Source organism: Lutjanus erythropterus, chromosome 17 (genome assembly GCF_056507025.1).
Source record: "Lutjanus erythropterus isolate fLutEry1 chromosome 17, fLutEry1.hap2, whole genome shotgun sequence".
NCBI classification, from domain to species: Eukaryota; Metazoa; Chordata; class Actinopteri; order Lutjaniformes; family Lutjanidae; genus Lutjanus; species Lutjanus erythropterus.
The window spans coordinates 26,497,979-26,522,448 of NC_139333.1; the positions used below are offsets into that span (position 1 = coordinate 26,497,979).

At 39.8% G+C, this 24,470-nt stretch overlaps 2 protein-coding genes and 1 long non-coding RNA gene across 4 annotated transcripts in view; 2 read left to right on the plus strand and 1 right to left on the minus strand.

The window, feature by feature from the left end:
* Positions 1–846: 846 nt before the first annotated feature.
* On the plus strand, positions 847–2,653 carry hoxb1b (homeobox B1b). The gene is made up of 2 exons (XM_084741323.1): positions 847–2,076; positions 2,328–2,653. Exons 1-2 carry the CDS (start codon positions 1,515–1,517, stop codon positions 2,639–2,641), a joined length of 876 nt encoding a protein of 291 aa, XP_084597449.1. The 5' UTR covers positions 847–1,514; the 3' UTR covers positions 2,642–2,653.
* A 651-nt stretch (positions 2,654–3,304) lies between these two features.
* On the minus strand, positions 3,305–21,174 carry LOC146312343 (uncharacterized). 2 transcript variants are annotated; one of them, XR_014772198.1, is made up of 3 exons: positions 20,775–21,174; positions 10,617–10,712; positions 3,305–4,679 (listed from the first exon to the last, which is right to left on the minus strand). It is a non-coding gene; the product is annotated as an uncharacterized LOC146312343 (long non-coding RNA). The 2 variants fall into 2 exon arrangements; XR_014772197.1 differs by lacking the exon at positions 20,775–21,174 and adding an exon at positions 13,513–13,580.
* skap1 (src kinase associated phosphoprotein 1) overlaps positions 15,545–24,470 on the plus strand; it is a 48,585-nt gene continuing 39,659 nt past the window's right edge. The window contains exons 1-4 of the mRNA XM_084741320.1: positions 15,545–15,920; positions 18,345–18,450; positions 19,061–19,086; positions 20,128–20,244. Coding sequence (XP_084597446.1) covers positions 15,881–15,920; positions 18,345–18,450; positions 19,061–19,086; positions 20,128–20,244 — 289 coding nt within the window. The 5' untranslated portion in view covers positions 15,545–15,880. The remainder of the gene's footprint in view (positions 15,921–18,344; positions 18,451–19,060; positions 19,087–20,127; positions 20,245–24,470) is intronic.

Below are 24,470 nucleotides of genomic sequence, written 5' to 3' on the forward strand. Positions count from 1 at the left end.
GCGAAGTTTCAATGCTTCGTTTCCTTCAGACGTGATGACGTGATGTTTTTTTCTACGCTGAGCTAAAATGGTGCACAACAGAGAAACAATATCACCGCTAAAACTGCATACAGGCCATACATTTAAAAGAGGTCCACGCAGGTAAAATACTACACAGACTTTATTTATTACTTGTTGTTGCGTCGAGGGTCCAGAATAATTTATCTGTAGTAACTTTTGACACCTCCAAAACAATAATGCAGAATGCAGTACAATTACTGTACTTAAGTATAAAATTGTGTGATTTTGTTACTTCTTACTACAGTTCCACATTTCAGAGGCAAATATTCTACTTGTACTCTACATTTATCTGATAACTTTAGTTGCTATAGTTACTTTGATGATTCATATTAATAATAGAGCTGCAACGATTTGATTAGTCCATAGAAAGAAAAATTGGTGCTATTTTGATGATCCATTAATTGTTTCGGTCATTTTTCGAGCAAAAAAGGCCAATATTTTCTGGTCCCAACTTCTTAAATGTGAGGATTTGTCGTTTTTCTTTATTCTGTCACTTATGATGGTAAATGAGGAGTCGTTTTGAGAGTTTTGGACCGCTGGTTGGACAGAAGAAGAAATCTGAAGACGCCAGTTTGGGCTCTAGAAAACTATGGTGAGCATTTTCCACTTTTGTTTTTACTTTTATACACTAAACGACTTTTCGCGAAAATAATTAGCAGGTTAATCAATAATAAAAAAAGATAAATGAATATATATTATACAAAATATAATCAGCAAATAAATTATACATATATATATATCGATCCCTGTGGGGGGAAATTCTCAAGCTACTCAACAGTAAAAGTAATTAAATGAGCTCCACCACCTGCAAAATGATCAAAGTACTCATCTTGTAGAATGGATCATTTCATAATAATGTATATTATTTTAGTGGATTATAATTACTGATGCATTAATGTTAATATTTTAATGCTACTGTTTTTGTTCTTTTAATTGAGTAAAATTTTGACTGCAGGACTTTTACAGTATGTTCACACTGTGGTGTTGCTATTTTTACTTGAGTACTACATCTGAGCACTTCTTCCATCATTGATTATATTCTTTGGAAGTCATTATCATAACATTTATAAGATTAAATCCATATTATCATTATTATTGTACACATAAATGTCATTATTTCTAAAAAATTGTCATTTGGAGCTCTCTAGAACTGCGGCCTGAAAATGTGTCCTGATGTTTGTGTTCTTATCAGATGGATGAGCGCGTTTGATTGAAGCATTTGTCATGTAAATGCGAGTCGTTTGATGGACGAGCCCTCAGACTTGACAGAGTGCTGTAGGTCCTTTGCCATTGGCGTTTGGTGGGTCACATGGTGTGTCAGGAAGGTGATATGAGGGTGGAAGGCAGTTTTACAGCTTTGACATACTACCTAGAAGGTTAGGGCACAGGGAGCACCGATTAATGACTGCTCAGTCTTGATCACTTCTGAACAAACAATAGGCCCGGGCTCCAGGATGAACTCATACTTAGACTACAACGTGTGCAACCGGGGAGCAAATATCTTCAGTGCCAAGCCTGGATACCACAATCTGAACCATGGATACATGTCGTCCAGCTCCTGCGCAACAAGTGATAGTTACGCACCAGACGGACGCTTAGTTGCTCCAACTTCTGCGCCTCACCAGACCCCGAGCCTCCCTCTGCACCACCAGCCACACGTCAACTTGGATCTGCAGTTTGCACCGCCGGGGAACTCCATGTATGGCTCGCCTCTGGAGTACGGACACCACCAGTACGGCCTCGCACCCGAGCAGGACCGCAGCTACATCCACGCGCAAGTTTCACCACTTGGAACAAACATGGCTCCTTACACCGGGGACAGCTGCGGGCCTGGAGTTGCAACCGGTAGCCAGTATCTTCATTTTGGCAACGGGGATCAGAGGCTTCAAGAGTATCCAGAGGGTGTTTACACAAGGTTACCTCCCCAAATCAATAAGGAGAAGGATTTGGAGCTTGTGGAAGAGACTTCTAAAACATTCGACTGGATGAAAGTGAAAAGGAATCCCCCTAAAACAGGTTCGTTCATTAAGAATTAGAGCTAGAAGGTGTAATTTAGGAAGTAATTTTGTGCGTAAACCGTGCGTAAAACACAAATCAGTTGCTATAATGTAGCATAAGTGTTTTAAATTGTTCTGAAAAATTGTATTTGGCGACTAATGTTTTGTATTTTTTAAATTCATTCTCTTTACATTCACATGCTTCAGCTCCATGACATTCATGTTTTTTCTCCATCACCCATTCATTCATTCATCCATCTCTCTCCACAGCTGTCCTGTCGGAGTTCGGGGTTCCCGGCCAGCAAAACGTGATCCGCACCAACTTCACCACCAAGCAGCTGACCGAGCTGGAGAAGGAGTTCCACTTCAACAAATACCTGACGCGGGCGCGCAGGGTGGAGGTCGCCGCCAGCCTGGAGCTCAACGAGACGCAGGTTAAGATCTGGTTTCAGAACCGCAGGATGAAGCAGAAGAAGCGCGAGAAACTGGGCTGCGTTCTGGTCAACACTCCTCCGACACCTGTGGAGAAACTCTCCGGGCCCGACACCCCTCCAAAGGCGAAGGGGAAAGACTGTGAAGCATGATATGACTTTTTTTTTTAAAAAAAGAAACATTTATGACTGTGAAGGCCTGCGAAGTTGTCCACTTCTTTGCCTCAGTCGCACCATTCCAGAAAAACTGTGAAAAATGCATGTGGACTTGTGAAGTTTATACAGGGTATGTCTGTGTCTCAGCACTGATGTGGATGCTGAGAAACTTTGAAAACTTTCCTATTAGGGCTGCAACTATCAATTATTTTCATAAATGATTAATCTGTTGATCTTTTTCTTGATTAATCGATTAGTTGATCAGCCCATAAAATGTCAGAAAACGGTGAAAAACTTCCTCAAATGTCTAATTTTGTCCATATCCTCAAGACATTCAGTTTACTGTCATAGAGTAGTAAAGAAACCACAAAATATTCACATTTGAGAAGCTGAAATCAGGGAATTTGGACTTTTTTCTTTTAAAAAATGACCCAAAACTATCAGTCCATTATCAAAGAAGCTGTTGATTATTTTAACAGTTGACAACTAATTGATGATGATTAATGGAATAATCATTGCACCTCTACTTCTATCATGAGCTCATGCTACGTTTTGTGTTGAAGCACTGAAGAACTCAGTGTCATTGTTTGCACTATTTATTTACAGGGTATTTTTCAGCAACTGTTGAGATGATTTAGCTTAATAAAGTTTATCAAATGAAAAAAAGTGTTGTTTTTGCTGTTAAGATAAAAAGACAAAGGTTAGGCTAGAACAATCCCTATTAAACCCAATCAAACTTTTACTTTTGTTACAGATTTTAAAGTCTTTTCCTTCCATTTCTTCAAATATATATCTATATAATAAATTGTTCTAATAAATATGAATGTTTCTGAATCACATTCTATATTTACTTCCATTAATAGTCTCACCAAAGTGCCCTTGCATAATGTGACAAGAGGAATCTTTCACAACACATGGGGTGGTTCCCAGTGACCTTTTCACCTCGAAATACCTCCAGGGGCTCTAAACATGACAACAAACTCCAGGGAACCAGGTCTCACCCTTGATTTGTTACCCAAATTCTGCTCGGATACGGCTGACACAGGTCGCAATGACATGCACTTGTATTTTACATAAACTTTTTTTTAATTAAACAACCACACGTTCCTTCTAAAAGCAGCAGAATTAAGTTGATTATTTAACCTTTCAGTGCTCATTCTGGCCTCGCCTCAAGCTTGACGTTTGCCGGACCTGACCACCTAGTTTCATCTGATGGCGAGGGGGCAGCAGTTTCAATATTTGCACTGGGTGTTGGGTTTGCGCACACAGTTTCTGCCCCAGCAGCACTGGCCTGTTGGTGCCCTTTTTCCTAAAGCTGAGGTTCACGCAGAGTTCAGGCACAAATGAAGAGAAGAGTCAATCTGTCAAGACACCAGAGTGGCTGGAGAAGTCAACTCTCGGGCCTCTCATACTTAAGATTTTTTGCAGGTATAGCTTTTAATATTTAGACTAAAGAGATTAAAGGCCATTTTAGTCAATGTTCTGGTTTGTGCAAACTGTTTTAATAAGTTCAGGGTCTCTGAAAAAGATGTTTCCAGGAAATGGAAATCAGCAATCATTCGAAATATATCCGCATGAGTATGCAGTTCTCTCACAACTATATTAAAAATTAATACAGTTCTACTAATAGAAGTTACAGTTGAAATACCATACAGCCCATTACTGTAAATTAGAAAAGGGCTGAGGGGTTTGTTGTCATGCATTTTCTCCATAAAGCCAAAAGCTTCCTCAGATGAGTCACAAGGCCAAGGACTGTGGAGGTGATAGCCGTTATGGTGAATAGTGACAGATTCAACAACAAAAAAAGGGAGACGGTGCAGAAAACAAGTGTGGGACTTCATTCCGGAGGTGTGATCCCTGCCATCTCTGTAGGTAATACCTCAGCGATCCCAGCGGGCTCTCCATCTGGAGGTGTCAGAGTCGGTGCTGCAGCCAACACCACGGAGACAGATGTTCAGCTGGGGGAGTGGAGGTGGAGGAGGAGGAGGAGGAGGATGTTTTTCACCTTCGGATCAGTGTAGCCCTCTCTGCCTTTCTGCCGGAGAATGTAGGGCAAGGAGAAGAAAATGGTTAATGAACGCCGAGATCCTGTATGGTCACAAAAACAATCAAAAACGAACACCTGACTGCACAAACATGAGGTCTATTGATGGATACAGCAGCCAACCTCCTTCTCCTCAGATATCTTACACATCTTTAGCCGACCCGCCCCCCTCTGCACTTTGTTTGAGGTCAACCCAGTGCTGTTTGTACCCCATGCTGCTTGCAGTTGTTGCAGGCTCTTTTACAAGTCTATTGCCAGGCTCACTTCCTTGGTTTTCTACCAGTTCCTCTGTCGCATGTCACTCTGCAGGGTCCCGGGGCTTCAAAGAGAAACCAGATACAGTATTCATGGGATAACGGGGGGTTGGTCATCTAAGAGACACCACAGAGGAGTCATTTTTATTGGCAGATATCAAACTCGGGTTTATCTATCACATAAACAGTACTGTACAAACACTGGTAAGCTGACAAGACGTGGAGATAAATGGTGCACTCAAAGAGCATCTGCTGATATTTCCACTAAAAAAAGGAATACTGACAATATTTATGAATTAAAATATGTCAGATCTTTTCAGGGATAGAACAATAAAGTCATATTTCCATCTTTGTTTCTGGTGTTTAACTGTGTTACAGTCCACCAGGGCTAGAACTAATGATTAGTGGCAAGGGGACGTCTTGTTTTCCCAACAACCAAAATATATTAAGTCTATTGTCATAAAGAAGTAAAGAAATCAGAAAATATTCAAATTTAAGATGCTTGAATCAGAGAATTTTGACTTTTTTCTTAAAGAATTACTCAAGCCAATTAATACATTATCAAAATAGTTGGCGATTAACTTAATAATCAATTAATTGTTGCAGCTCTATAGTCCACATTTATCAAGATGGTGACATCTTGAGGTATTTAATGACTGATGAAAAAACGTGAAGTAAGACATGGACTAATGATTATTTTCATTATCGATTAATTAGCAATTATTTTCTCAGTTAATAGTTTTGTAGGGATGCACTGATCTATCTGTGGTCAGAATTCACTTTGCTGAGTGTAATTGGTCTACTGGAAAATGAGATGACACTCACCAGTAGCAGTGGCTGGTTGTGTCCCATCAATTTTGCGCTCACTAAATGTTGTGTTGGTTATTTGCAGTCAGACTCGGGGCAACAGCAGCTAGCATAACCAGCTGCTGTTTTGGATAATTCTGCTGTGGTTTTTATAATGAAGATTTCTTTCTTTCTTTCTTTGGAAGAAAAAAGGAAGTAAATAACAATAAAAACAAAACTAACAACCATGATAAAAGGTATTGTCATTGGCTGTCGGTCAAATTGATATTTTAAACATTGCAACAGCTGGTTATGATGTTTGAATCGCAACAATTAACACAGATTCAACCAAACTACATGAATTCTGCACGATCTTGCAATTTTGGCAAATCACCCGACTTTTCTGCAAATCTGACCAATCAGTGAAACTTCAGACTTCCATCAGTCATACCAATAACAATGTAAACATCATACACATATGAGTCAATCATTGAACTTCATATTTTATTATTTATTTTTTTGTATCTTTAGTTCTTGCTGTTCTGACCAAGTTTCAGCTCCAAAAAGATTTTCCCTCCCAGGTACATTTCTTCATTTACAAATAAAACATATTTTGTTAGAACTTTTGTAATCCTTAGCCTAAGTTTCTAGTAACATTTAGAGGAGAGTGTAGTTTTATTCTCTGGAACAAGTTGCCTTTGATTTTTGATGAATTATGCAAAAAACTTTTTCCCCCACAATTTTTCACCAATCTAAATGCAAACAAGTCCTAAAAACATTGCAAATGCATCACATTTTTGTAGAAAAGCTGCTGTGAAATCAGGCGTTTTAACCCGCAGCAATCCCCCCCCAAAAAAGCCTGCGAAATCCTGGAGGGACTGATCAACGCAGAAGCACCAGAAACAAGTGAAAAATTCCCATCATAATTTGAGAGCCCAAGGACATGTCATAAATGTCTCGTTTTGTCCAACCAACAGTCCAAAAACCAAAAGATATTCAATTTCCTATAATGTAAAACATGTATGTCTAATATAAGATGTTCCTCTGCAGCTCTACAGTGCTTCATCATGATGCTGTTCTGTCCAACATTTTTACTTTATTTTAATTAACTGTGTGGCCCTAATATTTATTATCCATTCACTTACAGTAGGGTTGCAATTAATGATTATATATTACAAATAACCTACAGTCCAAACCAAAAGACTCTTCATTTACTGTCATAAATGAGAAAGAAAAGCAGAAAATCCTTGTATTTATGAGGCTTCTTTTTTTTTTTTTGATTGTCTAATCAATTAATAGACTAATCGTTGCAGCTCTAATTCACAGATCATTTTCTCGCTCAATCATTTTGGTTCGTAAAATACCAAAAAAGAGTAAAACAATGCCCAGAACAATTTCCTGAAGCCAAGGTGACATTATCAAATGTCTTGTTTTGTCAAACCAATGATCCAAGATTATTTCCAGATTAAACGAAACAAAAAATTGTTAACAGTTCCATAAGTGATTTTAATTCTGTAGCTTTTATCTGTATTAAGTGCTGCCTAAATGCTGCCTACTTATGAATGGCACACTCTCCTCTTCCTTTGTTATGGCACTGAGGCTCTTTTTAGCCCAGGCTGGGAGATTCTTGACAACCATCCCCCCCCTCAGAGTCAGGCTCTATTGGATCTGGAAGCGCCAGCCGACCTGAAGCCCCAGCCTCCTGGGTCCCCCCTGCGACTGCATCCTTTCCCTACTCCATCAGCATAGTAACTGAGAGAGACAAGTGACTTGGCCAGGGTTAACGTCTTAATACTCCCTGGGATTGCCTCCAGGATCCAAATGGCTACCCCTAATAGTTTTCCTCCTGCGTGTGCCTGTCAGACCGCCATGACTATATGCCGTAAGAAAAACAAGACTAGCTGAGAGGCAGAGTAACGAAGCAGCACAATGAAATAATGAGGGGTGGTGAGGAAGAATAGAGCGCCCGGGAAAGCTCTGGTGTAAAGATACAGCTCGGAAAACCAGCGCGCTGCTCTGGATGCTGCATACTTTGCATGGAGAGCTTGTACACTTGAAATTAAAGCGGCTTCTTCCTTTAGAGCCCAGGAGGGGAAAACCAGAACTCAATCAGTGTCACGTCACATGGTTCAAAGCGGCCAATTCGATGCTGCCAGGAGGTTGAGAAATGCAAGGTGACAGTTCATTTTACCGGTGACAGTGTGTCGGTCTCGCTTGCTGGTTCCCCAGTCGATTCCCAGCGAGCAGTGAAGGTTGAGCGTTGCTGGAGACAGACAGCAGCCAACCCCCCCCCCCACCCTGCCACCTCACCCCGCCTTTCCTCCTCCTCATCCTCATCCTCACCACCACTCTCTCATCGACCCCGCTCTGCTTTGTATTCCAATTAACTGGACAGAGGGAGAGGCGGCAGCGTGCAGGATCACAAGCGCAGGCAGACACATTCTTCTGGCGTCCTTCCAGTCTCTCAATCCCACCACTATCAATAGTGCTGCTTCCCTTTTCCCTTCCCTTCCCTCCTCTTTTCCTCCGTCCTCGGCTCATGACAAGGGCCAGTTGTTCCAGAGGGATAATTCATACATTCTTCTTTAACAACTGCCTCTAGGGACAATGTCTTGGTAATGAAAAATAGGTCCCTCTCATACATTCATACATCACACGCAATAGAGGTGTGTAATCACTCAGTCGAGTCGACGCACAGCGAGCTGTAACTGCTATCCTTAACAGACACCTCAAATAATGCTGAATTAATATTTTGAAATGGCTCATATATCCTAACATAATACAATCTGAATGATTTTATATTCAGTGCTCACAGGGCTAACATTGATTTGAGTACAAGCTGACTGAAGTAACCCCCCCCGAGTCAGTCAATGTGGCTGACTGAAGGTTGTAGATTTAGCGCAACACATTTGCTCTTCTGTCTTTTGTGTCCTCAATCTATCATCACTTTTTACCTCAAGCCCACCCCCCCCCTACACTGACACGTGTTTGAGCAATGGGTGGGTGGGTTGGGAATACAATGATTCTGAGGAAATCCGAAAAGTAAACTACCTCTTTTTATCTCCTCGAGCAACACAAACATTTACAACAGACCCTTAAGAATCAGGCCAAACACCTTTTATTTTAAATCAAGGGTCTGAATGTGCCGTGACATGTTTGAATTAGCACAACTTGAGATATTTGCTGTTGGAAAAGGTGACACCTATTCTTACAGAGTGATTTATGCCAAGGTTTTAAACCAAATGTTGAGAGAATAATCCGTAACCCGAATCCTCTGCCTATTTTTTGTGCAGTTTTTAAAAGGAATAGTTCAGATTATTTGAAGTGGGGTTGTACGAAGTACTTATCCAAAGTCAGTGTGTCACCTACAGTAGATGGCGGTCGCCCCTAGTTCAGAGAAGCAGCACAGAAGCTAAACAAAGTCCTGCTGTGAACGTATTTGGCTTATTTTAAAGCGATTTCCTGTCTGAAAAGGCTGTCTGACAGCAAGGTAGGAAGTAGGAAAAATATCCTAAATATAAAGTACACTTAAACTGTTATCGATTTTTATAGGTTTAAATACAGTTTGCTGCTTTCTTTCTGCTGACCCTGTCCAGAGCAGTACATTGCTTAGCTTTGCACACCGGTACTCTTCCTGCCAACTGCCTACCTCTACTGCAGGTGACAGTGGATAAGAACCTCATACAGCCCCACTTCAAATAATCCAAATGACCCCTTTAATAGACTAATCGTTGCAGCTCTAAGCTCATACATGCTCAGACAAGCCTTATATTTGGTTATATACGATGCTTTGTATATATGTTATTCAAAAGTTTTGCCACATATTCTTTCAAAGTAATTATATGACGGATATCTGGATTTGGTGCAGTTAAAAGACACTTGAGGCAGAGATGGATTGCAGGCTGTGATGGCAGCTCTACTAGTGTGTTTCCACAACATACTTCTTGCCTTGCTTGTAATGAGTCTTGCTCTGGCCCAAACTCTTTCACACAGAGGTAAACATTTTGGCTGGACTGGCTGCTCCAAAACACCATGAAAAATACGCCGCTATAAATTCTGATTTCTATATTTTAGAAAACAGAATAGTTGCAATAGTATGGAAACTCAAATATTTTATTTTTTATTTTTTCCATACCTGGAAATGACTAAAATGCAATGTTATACTTTTCCACACTGCATAGAGACGCTGTAAACACGCCCCTCAACTAAAGCACTTCCTTTTCTGAAATAAAGATAAAGACAAACAGAGCCTGAAAGACAGGCATGGGTGCTTCACTATTTGTCCCTCTGCACAGCAGCAGAGTTTCTGCCTATCTTGAGAATGCAGTGTGGTGTGTATGTGTGTGTTTGCAGGACAGGATACACACACTGAAACACACACACACACACACACACACACACACACACACACACACACACACACACACACACACACACACACACACAGCCTTCATGCCCTGAGGATCCTCCTGACTCTCTCTCCTGGCTCTATCAGATCAGAGAGACCCGCTGTCCCTCCCCACACCGCAATGCAAATGAAAAGGAATGCGCTGATAAAAGGCCAGATCCTAAAGATGAGAGGGCAGATGGAGGACAGAGGCAGCGAATGCTAAAGGGGGAGAGCCTCTTGGGGAGATGAGAGGTGGCGGAGGAGTCAGTGTTGGTAGTAGCGGGAGATCATAGCCTTGCTCCCCCTCAGCGGCGTTTGATACAGGGCTTTTGTCGCTCTTTCAGCGGCGCATTGTTGGGTGGTGTAATCCCCGTCGGATTACAAAGGGCTTCCCTTTTCATATGGGGCTGACCCAGCAGGCAGGTGGCTGGGGCTCTGTGGAGCTGTCAAGGGGAGGGAACCTCTTTTCCAGGGGAGGGGACCCCCAGTTCCTCTTACCTTCACAGGGGCTTTTTGCTGGGAGGCCAGTCAGGCGCAGGTCAACATGGGGACAATTCTGACATGGGATTCAACTCGCCCTGACCCCGTGGCTTCCTGTAGAGAGGTGACAGGGAAGGAGACCATCATGGAATAGCATTTAACATGAAATACTGGAAATAATTAAAACACAACCATGCACTGAAAAGAAACCGATGCTGCCTTTTTGCAATGGGGGAAAATAAAGCTGTATTCATCAGTAAAAATTAGGGCTGCAGATCATTTTCTCAATTAATCGATTAGTTATTTGTAGTTATTTTTCAGGTTACATTTTCTGCAGATGATGCCTTTAAAGAAGCTGTTAAACTGAAAATCTAAGTTGTCATGCATTAACATTCAAGTGATGAAAATGATAACATAATGGGGACGTGTAACTGAAATCCAGCTGTGTTGTACTTAAAAATAAGATATCATATATTCACAGGAATGAAACTGATGTTTTAGCATCAAACCACTAAAAGATAAAACAGCGAATGCACCAACGCTGCAACCAATGATTAGTGTTATTGTGGATCAATCTGTTGATTGTTTTCTCACTGATCTATAAATTGTCATTAAATGGTAAGAAATATTGATTAGTGTTTCCCAAAGCTCAAAATGACGACCTCATATATTTTATTCTGTCCACAAACCAAAAATATTCAGTTTATTGTCATAGGAGGAGTTTTAAAAACAATTCTTAAGAAAAGACTCAAAGTGACTTGACAATTATCAAAATATTTTTCAATTAATTTAATCAACTACCACTGCAGCTCCTGCAAAAATGCAACGGCAAGGTCATTTTTTTTAACTTTAGTTTGAGAGACGAGAAAACTCACACAATTTGAGATTATTTCCACATGTAGAAACTAGTTTAATTTTCTGTGTTTTTGTTTAAAAAAATAATCCTAATGTGCACATTATCCATGGACACAGCTTTAAATGTTGCATTAAGACCATTTATATTATTATTATCGAATAATCTATTATTGAAATCACAATATGGCCAAGCAATTTTATGATAAAGGGATAAAAGGAAAAACAGCAGAGCATAGAAATCTTGTTCTTCAAATGTAAGAACAGGTTTGTTTGGTACAGACCCGACAAATGTCACATCATCATAATTTTAATAGTTTTTTCAGTGGAAATGAAAATTGTGATGCAAAAAAGATCATTCCCATGAGTTGTGAATCAGATTGCAAAAGCAATATCTGTCAAAATATCTGTCAAAATACAATCTGATTTTTTTTTAACCATATTGTGCAGCTCTACTTAAAATAATAAGGCCTTAGTCTGTGAATTAGCAATTAATGTTGTTTATGTTTCTGTGTGATGTTGCCTATGATGTGAAATTATTATCTTGTGAGCTTGAATACACACTCCATATGTTAAAAGGCAGTACAAATATAACATTAGTCCACTGTAGCCTTGATTGCTATCCGGTATATTCTGTCGATGTGAGCAGTGTCTCAATGAGCTTTGGTTTCTTGATGGCTCTCCTTGTAGTGTTTCAGTAATACAGGATCAATAAGGCGATAGTCAGGCCCACCACTATTTCTATTAGTACCGCTACCAATACCTCCTCTACACTAATGTCAACTGTGTATATAAAAGCCCAGTTCAGGCCATCCCATTGCTGTTCATCCTCCACTGGTAATATAAACCATTCATCCATGCCCTGTCAGATATAGTGAGAGACCAGTTTAGTGATGCTCCATTCATGTGTTGTCAGACATATCATAATTAGTTTTTAAGCTTGAAAGACCCATCAAAGTGGTGAATATTGTGATTTAAACAGTGAAACTGAGAATTTCTGATACTCCGTTTTACATGATGTGCCATTTAGAGTGAAGATAATGTTAATTAGCCAGTTGGAAATTTGATTTAGTAACTAAGCCTTTGCTGTTACATCGTTTGCTGTTGTATGGTCTTGCTAAAACATCAGCTTAATTTCTGTGGATATTTATTTTCTTACTTTTAAGCACAAGACAGCTGTATGCCACCAGATTTCCATTACAGGTCTCCATTATGTCATCATTTCCATCACTTCAGTGTTAATGCACAACAACTTTGATTTGATCTTACCTTCAAATAACTTGCTTTAAGTTATGGAAATAATTTATTTCTCTTGTTTAGGCAAATGTAAATTAGTGTATACAATGTGTACATTTTCTGAATTTGGCATATTTAGGAGAATTTAGGGGTATATCTGTGCTGTTTTGCTTCATATACTGTATTTTCTATATGTTTCTGTCAAGTACCCCCTTGAAAACGAAATGACTCATCTCAGGTGGTTTATCCTTCCAATTAAGTTGGAATAAATGCAATTTAACCGCTTCGAGGATTGTACCTTAAGGCAGCATCAGCACAAAAATGCAAGTACCCAGTATATGTTAAAATAAATAAACACTTTTAAATACTATTTTATACATTCGTTACCAACGTCGTTGAATAACATCGTTAACATGCAATAAAATATAAACACTTAAAAATGTATAACTTACCGCCGTTGTAAAAATATCGTCTAAATGTACAACAACTCTCATTTACGATGTCACAACTTTATTAACCACGAGGGAGGCTATGAGCACTTGAATGCCGCACGCCTACAAAGGCCTTAGAAAAACGTAGCCTACCAAATGCACATTCAAATTAAACCATATTTCATCTAGTTTTTAAAACTAATTTCCACCTTTATTGTAACATTAGGTGGTTAACAGATGAACTTAGTCGGAAATAATGTTGTTAGAGGAGGAACGCCGGCTCTAATCAAACGCCAGGTAAGTTTGAACAAGCTAACGTTAGCCAATTATCGATCGTGTGTTTTGGGAACGTCACACCAGCGAAAGATCTCGCGAGAGTGATAATTTTTACTCACACATCTTTCCATAACCGTAGCCAAATGTTTTTTGTTCCTAAATCTGAACAGACCTTACCCACCGCCTGTTACATTATAAAACATAATTAATTTGTCCAGCGTACACAACGAAGAAACAATGCGTACAAATCTCGCGATAGTTTCGCAAATATAGGGTTCCCTTCACTTAACGGTCTAATTACTAAGAGCTGCAAACCACGTCGGATTAGCTAGATAAACAATACAATAGCTAGCTAAAAGTTAACCTAACGACAACGCTTTGTCTGAGTGGTAGACAGTTCAGGTAAGCATATTATTTGCTTTCATGAAACCTACAGTGACTAAAAATAAGAAAAGAATAACGCTAATTTTACCATATCTGGACTAACGGCCAATTAGCAGGTTAGCAGCACTGTAACACCTCTTTGGCTCCACTCCCTACTGGCTGTGTCTTTTACGGCAAAACTGCAGTTGGTTTCATAAGATTAGTGTGAAGATCCATGATGCAGAGATAAACAAAAAGGAGGGTAATGTATGAACTATAGCCAGTGATCAGACAGAAATCCCCTAATGTAAAAATGAATGCTACATTTAGGCGTTTTCTAATAGCTTGAATTAGCTTTATTAGCTATGTCTTATCAGTCTTGCTTATAATAGCCAACCAGTGTGAAAAAAGTAGGGCTCTCTAAAATATTGCTTTGACCACTTTTTAGATTACTTTTCGTAGAATAAACAGGCTATATTTGTAGCAATATGATAAATTATGAAATGCTTGGAATAATTTATCCAAAACAGCAATATGCTGTTATTTGTCTCACCACAAAACTGGGACATACAGTACTGTATAAACCACTGTCTCCACTCTAATTGTGGAGGATTAAATTGGCACAGACATAAGCAATACTGCCCACAGGCTTTTAGACTAAACAACATACAAGAGCACCTGACCAAAACATTACTTTATATCAGGGGTATAAGAGCCTGGATGATGTCCATACTGGAGGCAGAAAGGCCAGTTGACTCCTGTAATGCTGAATAATTTTTTCCGGTACACCAGTGTGCAGTATGCTGGCCTGCTGCTTGCCTCTCTCAGTAGTTTCTGAGTTGCTGGGTGAAGTATTGTGTTTCACTTAGGTATTTGAATATTATTTCATCTGATTTACGTTTGGTAAAGGTTTTGATGGGACCCCATTTGCACATCAGGCGCCCACATATACAGGCCTGACCTTAAGGGGGTAGTTCGGATCCTTTGAAGCGGGCTTGTAAGTATTTCTTATCAATAGTCAGTGTGTTACCTACAGTAGATGGTGGTTGACAAACCACCAGTTTGGGGAAGCAGTAGTGAGAACCAGCTGGGAAGTTAAACAATGTACTGTTAGGGCAGGGTTAGCAACAAAATGTATTTAAGCCACCTAAAAAAAAAAGACCCAAGACAGCCTTTCCTGACAAGAAGCTGAAGTTAAACCACTTGTTATACGCCCGTGGTGACAGTCTGTTGTCTGTTTGCTCTTCCCACTTTACAGGGACGTCAAGCTGCAAAAGATCAGCAACAGATTTGCTCAAGGATTCTTAAACTGTTAAGATGCTTGCCAACCTGCACACGTGAGCCCAGTTTATCTGGTTGAAGGTACAATCATGGGGACGTGAGCATTATTTACAGCATTTATTAGTCTAACTGGACATGGAAAAATGTTGACATTGGTTGGCTGGTTGGCAAGTTTTACAAACAAAAAACATTCAAACTATTTTATTTTTTTTTATTTTTGTGATTATGGGACAGATGAACATAGACATATGCACAAGAAAAAGTATAAAAAGATAGACAGAGATAGATGTTGTTTTGGCAGTAGACGTTAGTCATATTCGAAGTTTCGATTTGCTTGTATTTCAAGTGTTTCATTTTGCCAACAAACACCCACGATTTGCGTTTTTTCTTATGTTCACACCTTTATCACAGCCACCTTTGCTTGGCCCCAATGCGGTTAAAGGAGGCCTATATGAACACAATAATGACCCCTATTCAGTCTTGATTTGCAGCAGTGTTATAGTCGGTCAGATAGAGGGGTTTTCTCGGTGTCAAACTGTGTCATCAGCCTCGGCTGAGAAACCAGAGTGCAGAGGAAGTTGTCATCTGTGCACCTGCTCCACCCCATTTTGTGCAAATCTAGATGCATGCACGGAAGTCAGGTTTCAGAACAAGAGGACACAGGTGGTTAGATGCTTTGCCAGTTAGTCTGTGAGTGTGTGTGTTGTTGCTGTGCATGTGCCAGGCTCTTGTTTCTGTCATGGAGCTGTGACAGTATTATGAAGGCTTCACTGTGAAGGGTCAGAAAAAGTCTGAAAAGTCAGCGAATCAAAGTGTCTCGAGTTGGACAGGTGAAAGCCAGGGATGGGGACGATCCCGACCGACATTAGGAGGCTTTTGGATGGTAATGCCTTTATTTTTTTGCTATTATTAATGCTTGTTTTTAAACAGTACAGTTTTGTCTTAAAATTCTGTTAATTAAAGTAACTTAAAGTAGGCATGTGCTCACAACGTGCTAATTGTGAACACATAGAACGTTATCTTTAAGGGCATAACATGCAACATTTTCCTAAAAAAAAAACCACAAATCAAAACATTGGTATTCATTGTTCTGGGAATGAGACTGAACAATCATCTATCTTTATGTTTACTATCAGCTTGGACAAATCCCAATGATTCTGCCATTACGAGGTAGAACCTAGGTTTTTACGTGCAACCTAAAAACTTACGAGTCACATCTGTCTTCTTTTTCTTTATTTTATTGCTCAGAAAATTCTTGAATCTGCTGTTACTTTTAGTTGTATAAGGAAAAGCAACAACCTGAGCACAGAAAACTTCATATTTCTCTCATTTGAAATATACTTTAAACTGTTCCCAACACAGTGGCACCATGGCATTTACTGCATTTGCATGCTCTGCCCGGCCATCAAACCGTGCCTGTGGAAGATCATTTGCATATGTCAGTTTGTTTAGTGTGTGAGCAAGGACATAAAGAAATTGAATCAGATAAGTGATGTAGGCCAACTTGTTTTACAAGCATCTGTCTCTCTTTACTTGGTAATATTACTATGACTTAAAAAATCAAGTTTGCAGATCAGTTCAGTAACATAGAAATGAAAGAAATACTAATCATTACAACTTCCGTTCTACAGACATTTGAAAATGTAACGTCTTACATCTACGTCTTTGGGTTTCAAGTCAGACAAAGAGTAGTTTTGCACTTTTAGGCCCTGTAGTGGTGAAACTATAAGCAGCATAAATATTTCACTTGTCAGTTATCATTATAGAAGCATGGCTTTAATATTTTAAGGACTTTATTTCATTGATTAGCATCAGGAAACCAGGATCAAATTCAAAGATGTGTGGATTAAATGAGCAAATATCTGTACATAGAAACAAGTTGTGATTTAAACTGCTGTGTTGTTGTTGAGATGAATTATAGTGTGCATGTGTTCAGGTTGTTGTCTCTATCTTCCGTATGAGCACAAAAGTGACGACGTAGCTTTGTATCTCAGGTAAAACAGCGCACAGCAGCTCACAAACTTTTCAGACTTTTAATTTGAATTTTATACTCAAAATAAAAGTCATGATATTTAGGTGGAACTGTGATCTGCAACACCTAATTATGGGATTTTACTATAGTGCATAATTTGAGGAAATGGTGAGAGTTCTGTCTCTCACAAACATTGTAAATCTGATCATTGAGGCCCTTTTCACACCTGGTATTGGCATGTGTCGTGGGTGATCTGATCACAATTGGACAGCTCGAGTGCAGGTGTGAATGTACCCAAGACACATTGAGGATGCACTGAAATCTGATCTCTCAGACCACATTCAGAGGTGGTCTGGGCTGCATGTGACCATATTCTTTCAGCAGTGTGTACGCAGTCTGTCCTGGGCCGCAGTGAATGACCGCCTGATCAACTGACACCCTGTGAGACCACACAAAACAGCTGTCTGATTTCCATTTGGTTCACTGTATTGCAAATGACGTGCTTGGGCTCTCTTACCTGCCAGGAGAAGCAGCAAATGTTTGTGAACACACTAGCGAAAACTTAAACGCCTACAGCAACTTCTTAATTATTTGTGCTTTTGTGGTAAATTCGGCATTAAATGCAAAATATTACATTTTTTTTTCTTTCCTTTGTTTGTTGTGGCCTTGCCTGTCTGCCAAAGTCTAGCAGCTGTTTGGACACATTGTTTCAAGTGATTTCACCATTTACACTAAAATTTGATTGACAGAAAACGTCAAATTTTCCATATACAGTAAACCGTAACTGATATAGGCTATTTCTGTATCACCTGTAGAGAAAGTCCCCAGACTCCTGTAAAAGAATCTCCACATTTTGTGAGTTGTTGAGTTAGGGGAAACTTTATAGGCTTTGTTAAATGCTGTAAACAACATATTCTTAATGATTTGGGGCTTTCTTGAAAATTCAGTAAAGTTATTTCTTCTCTATATGTAAAAAATCTTGTGTCTGTTTATCCCAGGCTGTTGGCTCCTAGTGTTGGACTCACAGTTAGAAACAACAGTGCATTTAGTCTTTCCAAGTGGAAATGATGCAACTACATGTTTGTTTATTTGGGAAGTAAGAGCAGATCATGTATTCTAATGCCACGTATGAACTGCAGTACATAGAGGTGTCCACTTATGATCAGATCACCCAAGACACGTGTTAATGCTGGGTGTAAACAGACTCGTAAAGTATTTGTATGCCAGGAATGGTATAATTCAGTGTTTGACTCGTTCAGTTTGGGTCCTTCAATTTGCGTCCTTTCATAAACATGCCTTGAACGCCACGCTTACAGTGTTTTCTGTTCCCTTCAGACTGTGAGCTGTTTGTGGCAGAGATCCTTCAAGACGAGGACCTCAGTGAAAGTGCCCAGGAGACACGGAAAGTCTTACTGAATAACTTCAGGGTCGTCCATATAAGGTAGGATTTTACCTCTAGAAGCAGCATTAAGTCTGTGTTTAGCGAGAGACACAGAAAGCTGCTTTACCAGCCAAGTGTCACAATGTAATTTCATGACACCATTATCTGACTTTTGCTGATAATACCACAGAAAAACCTTAATTGTTGCTGTAATTGCTTTAAACACAGTTTGCAAAATTACATTTGAAGGAGCTCATTTAGTCTAATGGTGTCACCTTCAGGACTTCATTCTTACTCTTATTTATTGTTATTAAATGATTTTAAAGATCTTATAGAATCATCTGTTTTGATCAAGATGATTCATTTAAGATAATTTCATCTTAATGTGATATAATTTCCAAGCATGATGAACAGTCCATGAAACCAAAAACTGAAACTCTTGTGTATGAAGTGAGAGAACTTGCACAGGAAACAACTCCACTGGTGTTGCCTGCACTGCAGTGTAAGAGACGAATGCTCTAGTACAGATAACTTGTGGTTTTGTGGTCTCCTGCACAGAAGACAATTACAGAATTTTTGAAGCAATACTGTGTTAAAAATGAAGGCAGCTGAAGAAAACTTTGCAATTCAGTGCAAATGATTTTGATGTATGCTTATTTTGATTTTACAGAAACCCTCAAGAATTCCCCTTTCCGGGTGAGTAAAATTACCCTGAACAATCTTTATCATCAAAGTATCACATACCACTGTATCTACGCTGATTTCAATGTTGTTTCAGCTGTGTGTGTCTATTAAACCCCATTTAGTCCTGGTATTAATATGGAATCTGATACTGATTTTTGCCTTTGCGTTTACATTTGGTATGTTAATGTGCTCTCTTTATCCTCATTGAGATCGTATCTTAGTTACTTTAGGTGGCAGAAAGTTTACCTGCAAATCCAAACCTGATAAATGCCAGGTGCTGCATCAACATTCATGTCAAAAAAGGAAAAAAAACAGTTTACAAACTGGATAACACTCCCATGAACATTTATTAATATGCCACCATGTGACTGGTCAGGCGCTGAAGAAGGGTTTGCACCTGAAAATGCTACATGAATGTTAATAAAACTGTTCATGGGAGTGTTACTGAGTGTGCGGAAACTTTTTTTTTCCTAATTTGAGGTAGCAGCAAATCAGCCCTAAAGTTTTGTGAGTTCAGGGAAACTTTATAGATTTTGTGAAATGCTATCCAAGACAAATTCTTAATTATTTGCCTCCTGTTGTGAATTCTGCAAATGTAGTTATTCCTTTCCTTGTATAAAAAATATTATGTCAGTTTGTCCTGGTGTGTTGCAGTACTGGCATGTAGAACACTGTGACTAGAGTTGTCGCAATACTGCAATTTTAAGCTTTGATACCATACTAGTATATAAAAAAACAATACTCCATACCTCTTTCAGTACCATGGCAAAAAATCATCTACTTTCGATTTCAACACAGTGCGAGCCAGACTACCTCCAGATGTAGTCAGGCAGATCCAATCACGACACATTTCCTCGCTGCGTTTTTTCCTTATGTGGATAACTGTCAGATCCCATTTTAATGGTGTAAATGAGGTGTTAGTGACAGGTTTATCATGCACTACTTAAAGTTTAGTCCTTACAGTCTTTCCTTGCACGACTCACCTGCTCACGTTTTCTTTATGTCTCTCTGTATCACACATACACATTTTCACGATCACATGCACACACTCAGCGGACTATAGGGAAGATGAAGGTTCTGATGACAACCGCAGTTCCAGCCTGGGTCGCTCTGCCCAATCAGATGAAGCCTCATTAGCCTCTGACAACCAGGATGATGGAGCCCCCGAGTGTAAGTTAACAATAGTCCTGATTCTGATTCCCTCTGTGTGTATGTGTGTGTATGTTTAGGCTTTTTTGCGCACTGCAGAGATCTGAGCTCAAAAAGGCCTTCACAATAGAGAATTTTGAAACTGAGCAGCAGACATATAGCCCAGATTGTATCTAGCTTTAAGCTCATACCATCTAGTTCAAACTAGGACAATGGAGTGAAATTTTAACCCTAATAATGAAACATACACGTCTATATTATCTGTGTGAACATGTGTTTCGACTGAAAAGCTACAGTGTGCGAGGAATTCTGCACTGACAAAGGAAAAGGTAAAAAGGAGGAGTCAGTGTCACAGGAGACAATGCGGTATTCCTCTGAGAGAACTAAACAAATGCAGTTTTGACACACTACCCTCCTCAGCCTCTCTGGCACACCTACACCTCACCACAGGCAGCGCAGTCGGAACCTTTTGCTTTATATCGTTGCTCGCTCTCTTAATTTGAAAAAGAAGTCAGCATCTGTGAAAATTCCCCCCTTCGCTGGCCTCCTACCTCGCCGCCTGGCTCCGGTGACATCAGTGACTCCTCCTCTCCCTCCTGGCCAGTGTGCAGGTAGGCTGTCCTGATGCTGGTGGTTCAAAAAGGCCCGATTGGGGACCTAGAGCTCCCTCCAGTGGCAGATTCTCTTCTCCTGATCTGTCCCCTTGAGCTGTATGTGTGGACTGTGGGAGGCATGGAGGCGGCCCACACAGAGAGGAAGGCTTTGTAGCTGCAGGCTAATGCAGTGATTGATTGACCCCGAGCCCCTCTATTCTTTCACAACCGGGTTTGAAATACAACACTGTACCTGAGGGGCCATGTGTGTTCCATCCCTCTCTCCCTTTATCAATCTTTCTCTCTATCTTCCTTTCTCGGACTTGCCCTCCCTCCCGTTCAGACTTTTTGTATTTCTGACTTCATGCGCCAGCTAATAGCCCTTGACGTGACATGCCGCAGGTGGGCATTATTGACTCGGCTGCCTCAGGTGCCCATCTCTACGTGGCGCCTGGTAGTGAGGCTGGAATCTTGTGGAATTTCCCAATAAGAAAAAAAGAATATGTTGTCACCATTTTAATGCCAGCTGGATGCAGTCAAAAATGATCCCCTTATTTGGAAACGGCTTAATGAACTCTTCTGTCCTCTGCCCACAGAAGAGTAACTGCCGCCTTTCTCCACAACTTTGGAAAAATCGAGTAAACAAATCACGGCAGATGGTGGGAAGATAGACCACAAGACAATGATAATTCATTTTTTGGAATTGTTCATTTCAGAATAAACAAGGCGAGATTTCCTTGGGGAAACAAACAAAATCAAACTATAAAATGCTTTAAAAATTTCCCTTACGGCTATAATGGTAACACGCCCAACTACAAACTACGCCGTCTGTTACTGTGGAAGCGATAGTTGTTAAAGCTCGAACATTGTGTCACGCCATTGTTGGTGTTAAATGTGAGAAATAGCCAATTATGCAGCACTACCAGAATCTTTATTTTTCCCTCTTTCATTTGCATTTTTTGCTCTGAATATCGACAACTAATGTCCCTCAACGTATAACGACTACGCTTAAAAAAAACACACATTTTATTGTTGGATCAATAATCATAACATTTGATTCTGTAAGAAAAATCTGTCCGCTTTTATTGCCGGGAGACGGCGACCATGTTAGCGTAGTGAATGGCCTGTGTCCTCACTGAAAGGGCATGTGGAGTTCATAGTTCATTCTCTGTTCACTGCTAGTTGAAAGAAATGGCTCACACGTTTCTGCTGGGCGGTCTGCTTCAATGGAAGAGGGAGTGTTTGTGGGAAATAATGGCATGACCACTTAATGAAATCAGTGACATTTTTTGGAGGAACAATCATCCATGGTGATGATTTAAAAATTTTCTTTCTCCTAACCCTAACCTTTGTTGCAAAAATGAATGATAATTTTGTGATTTAGTGAATAGTGTTTGGGTATATGGTAGAAAATTGTGTTTTGTTTTTTTCTCTTGAGTTTAATTGTATCATTTTATTTGAGCCTACTGTACACAATAGAGACTTTGTGACTCGGAGAATGTATTATCCGTGGTAATCGACTGCCTGCCTTCGCTGCTCTCTGTTCCCTAACCAGAGAGTGAGTGAGTGTGAAGTCGATGGCTGCTTTTACACGCAGGAGGAGCCTGTGCCGTTTGATTAGATGCGGTGGCCTGTTGTCTTCAGCGGACTGGGTGACACCAGATTTGTAATGGCTGACAGGAACAGATGGAGCCTCCATTGTTAGCCTGGGTGTCTGCATGGTAATGTGAACTGAGTTTCACCCGCCGACCGCACCGGTGACCTGACCGCGCCTGCAGCCTCACCCCAGCCTCGTCTGCCCCCTTTAGCCCCCTCCGACCCACTATTTCTCTGTGTGCTATTTGGGGCTCACACACATTTTCAAGATATTTGGTTCACTCCCTCCGTCACACACTCTCCACTTGCCATTCCACTGCATTTTGCATATATTAACAAATATATGCACCAAATTTCTCCCTCTGGCGTACAGAATCTCCTCTCACACACACACACACACACACACACACACACACACACACACACACACACACACACAAATAAATGGACCCCAGGAGACAGCCGGAGATGTAGGGCTTTTAGCCCTGTCATGCTGTTTGCGGGTCAAGTTTACGAAGTTGAAATGGCCTGTTTGTTTTTCTTTGATTGGCCGAGCACCGCTGGGCGCTCGGGGATGTTTGCTGGGAAGCTGCGGCGATGACAGAGCACTGCAGGAAGAGCTTTGTTTCAGGAGGCGTGCAGAAGAGATGACGCCTTCGATACGTCTCCCTCTTCTTCTTTGTGATCATAATGATCCTATTATGATGTACCATATTGCCTGTATATGCTCAAGTGTGGATGTTGGCCCTACAGAATTTATTCACAAAAATTCGATTCCATGCATGTTGTTTTCTGGCGTACTCATATCAGCTCACTTCATCTGTTTGTGATTTGTGTTTGTTTATTGAGCCTTTTGAATCATATAATCCATACAGTATGATGATTTACTGTATATAATCTGGCATATGTTATCTAATCATTTTAGAGCAGCAATTGATTAGTTGTCAACTATTAAACTGATCACCAGCTATTTTGATAATCAATGAATTGTCTGAGTTAATTTTTGAGAAAAAAATTCAAAATTCTCTGATTCCAGCAAATATTTTCTACTTTCTTTTTTCCTTTATGACAGTAAACTGAATGTCTTTGAGTTATGTACCCAAAAAAGACGTTTTTGTGGCTTTGGGAAACATTGATCAGCATTCTCATTTTCATTTTATGACATTTTATAGACCAAACAACTGATTAATACATCAAGAAAATAAACAATACTGTAAATAATAATTAGTTGCAATCCTAACTTCTTTAGATTTCAATGAAATGTCTCGAAGATCATTTAATTTGTCATACGCAATCGAGTAGGGCTGCAACTAATTATTATTTTGATTATTCTCCTGATAATTTTATTGATTAATCAACTAATCATTTGGTCAGTAAAATGTCTAGGAACAGTGAAAAATAAAACAGTTCCCTAATACCTAACATCATTTCTTTAAATTCCTTGTTTTGCATCCAAAGATTTTATTTTTATCATCAGTTCTCTGCCGATCATTTTCACAATTAATCATTTAGTCTATAAAATGTCAAAGTTGTGAAAAATGCTCATCACTTTTTTCCAGAGGCAAAAGTGACGACTGCAACTTGCTTCTTTTGTCCAACCAACAGTCCATAGACTCTTCATTTACTGTCATAAATGTGAACTAAGAATTTCATTGCATTGATAACTTGTTTATGTCTGCACATGAAAATAAAGGCGTTGAATCCTTGAATCCTAAATGACAAAGAAAAGCAGCAAGTCCTCACAATTTAGAAGCTGGAACCAGTAAAGTTTGACATTTTTAGACTGAAACGAATAATTGATTATCATTACCAGTTTCCTGTCACATTAGACAAAAGAAAAGCTTCATATCCTCACAATTGAGAAGCTGGAACTAGGGAATGTTTGGCATTTTAGCTTTAAAAAAAGACTTAAACAATCATTTAGTTCTAAATGCAGGTGTATTCTGTTGTGTAGGTTTGTTTAATAAATGCAGGAATGTGACTCCTGTCAGTGATTACTGTGCCTGTCCAATTTCCTGAACCAATTACTTGCAATAGAATGCAGTAGGGTAACCAATT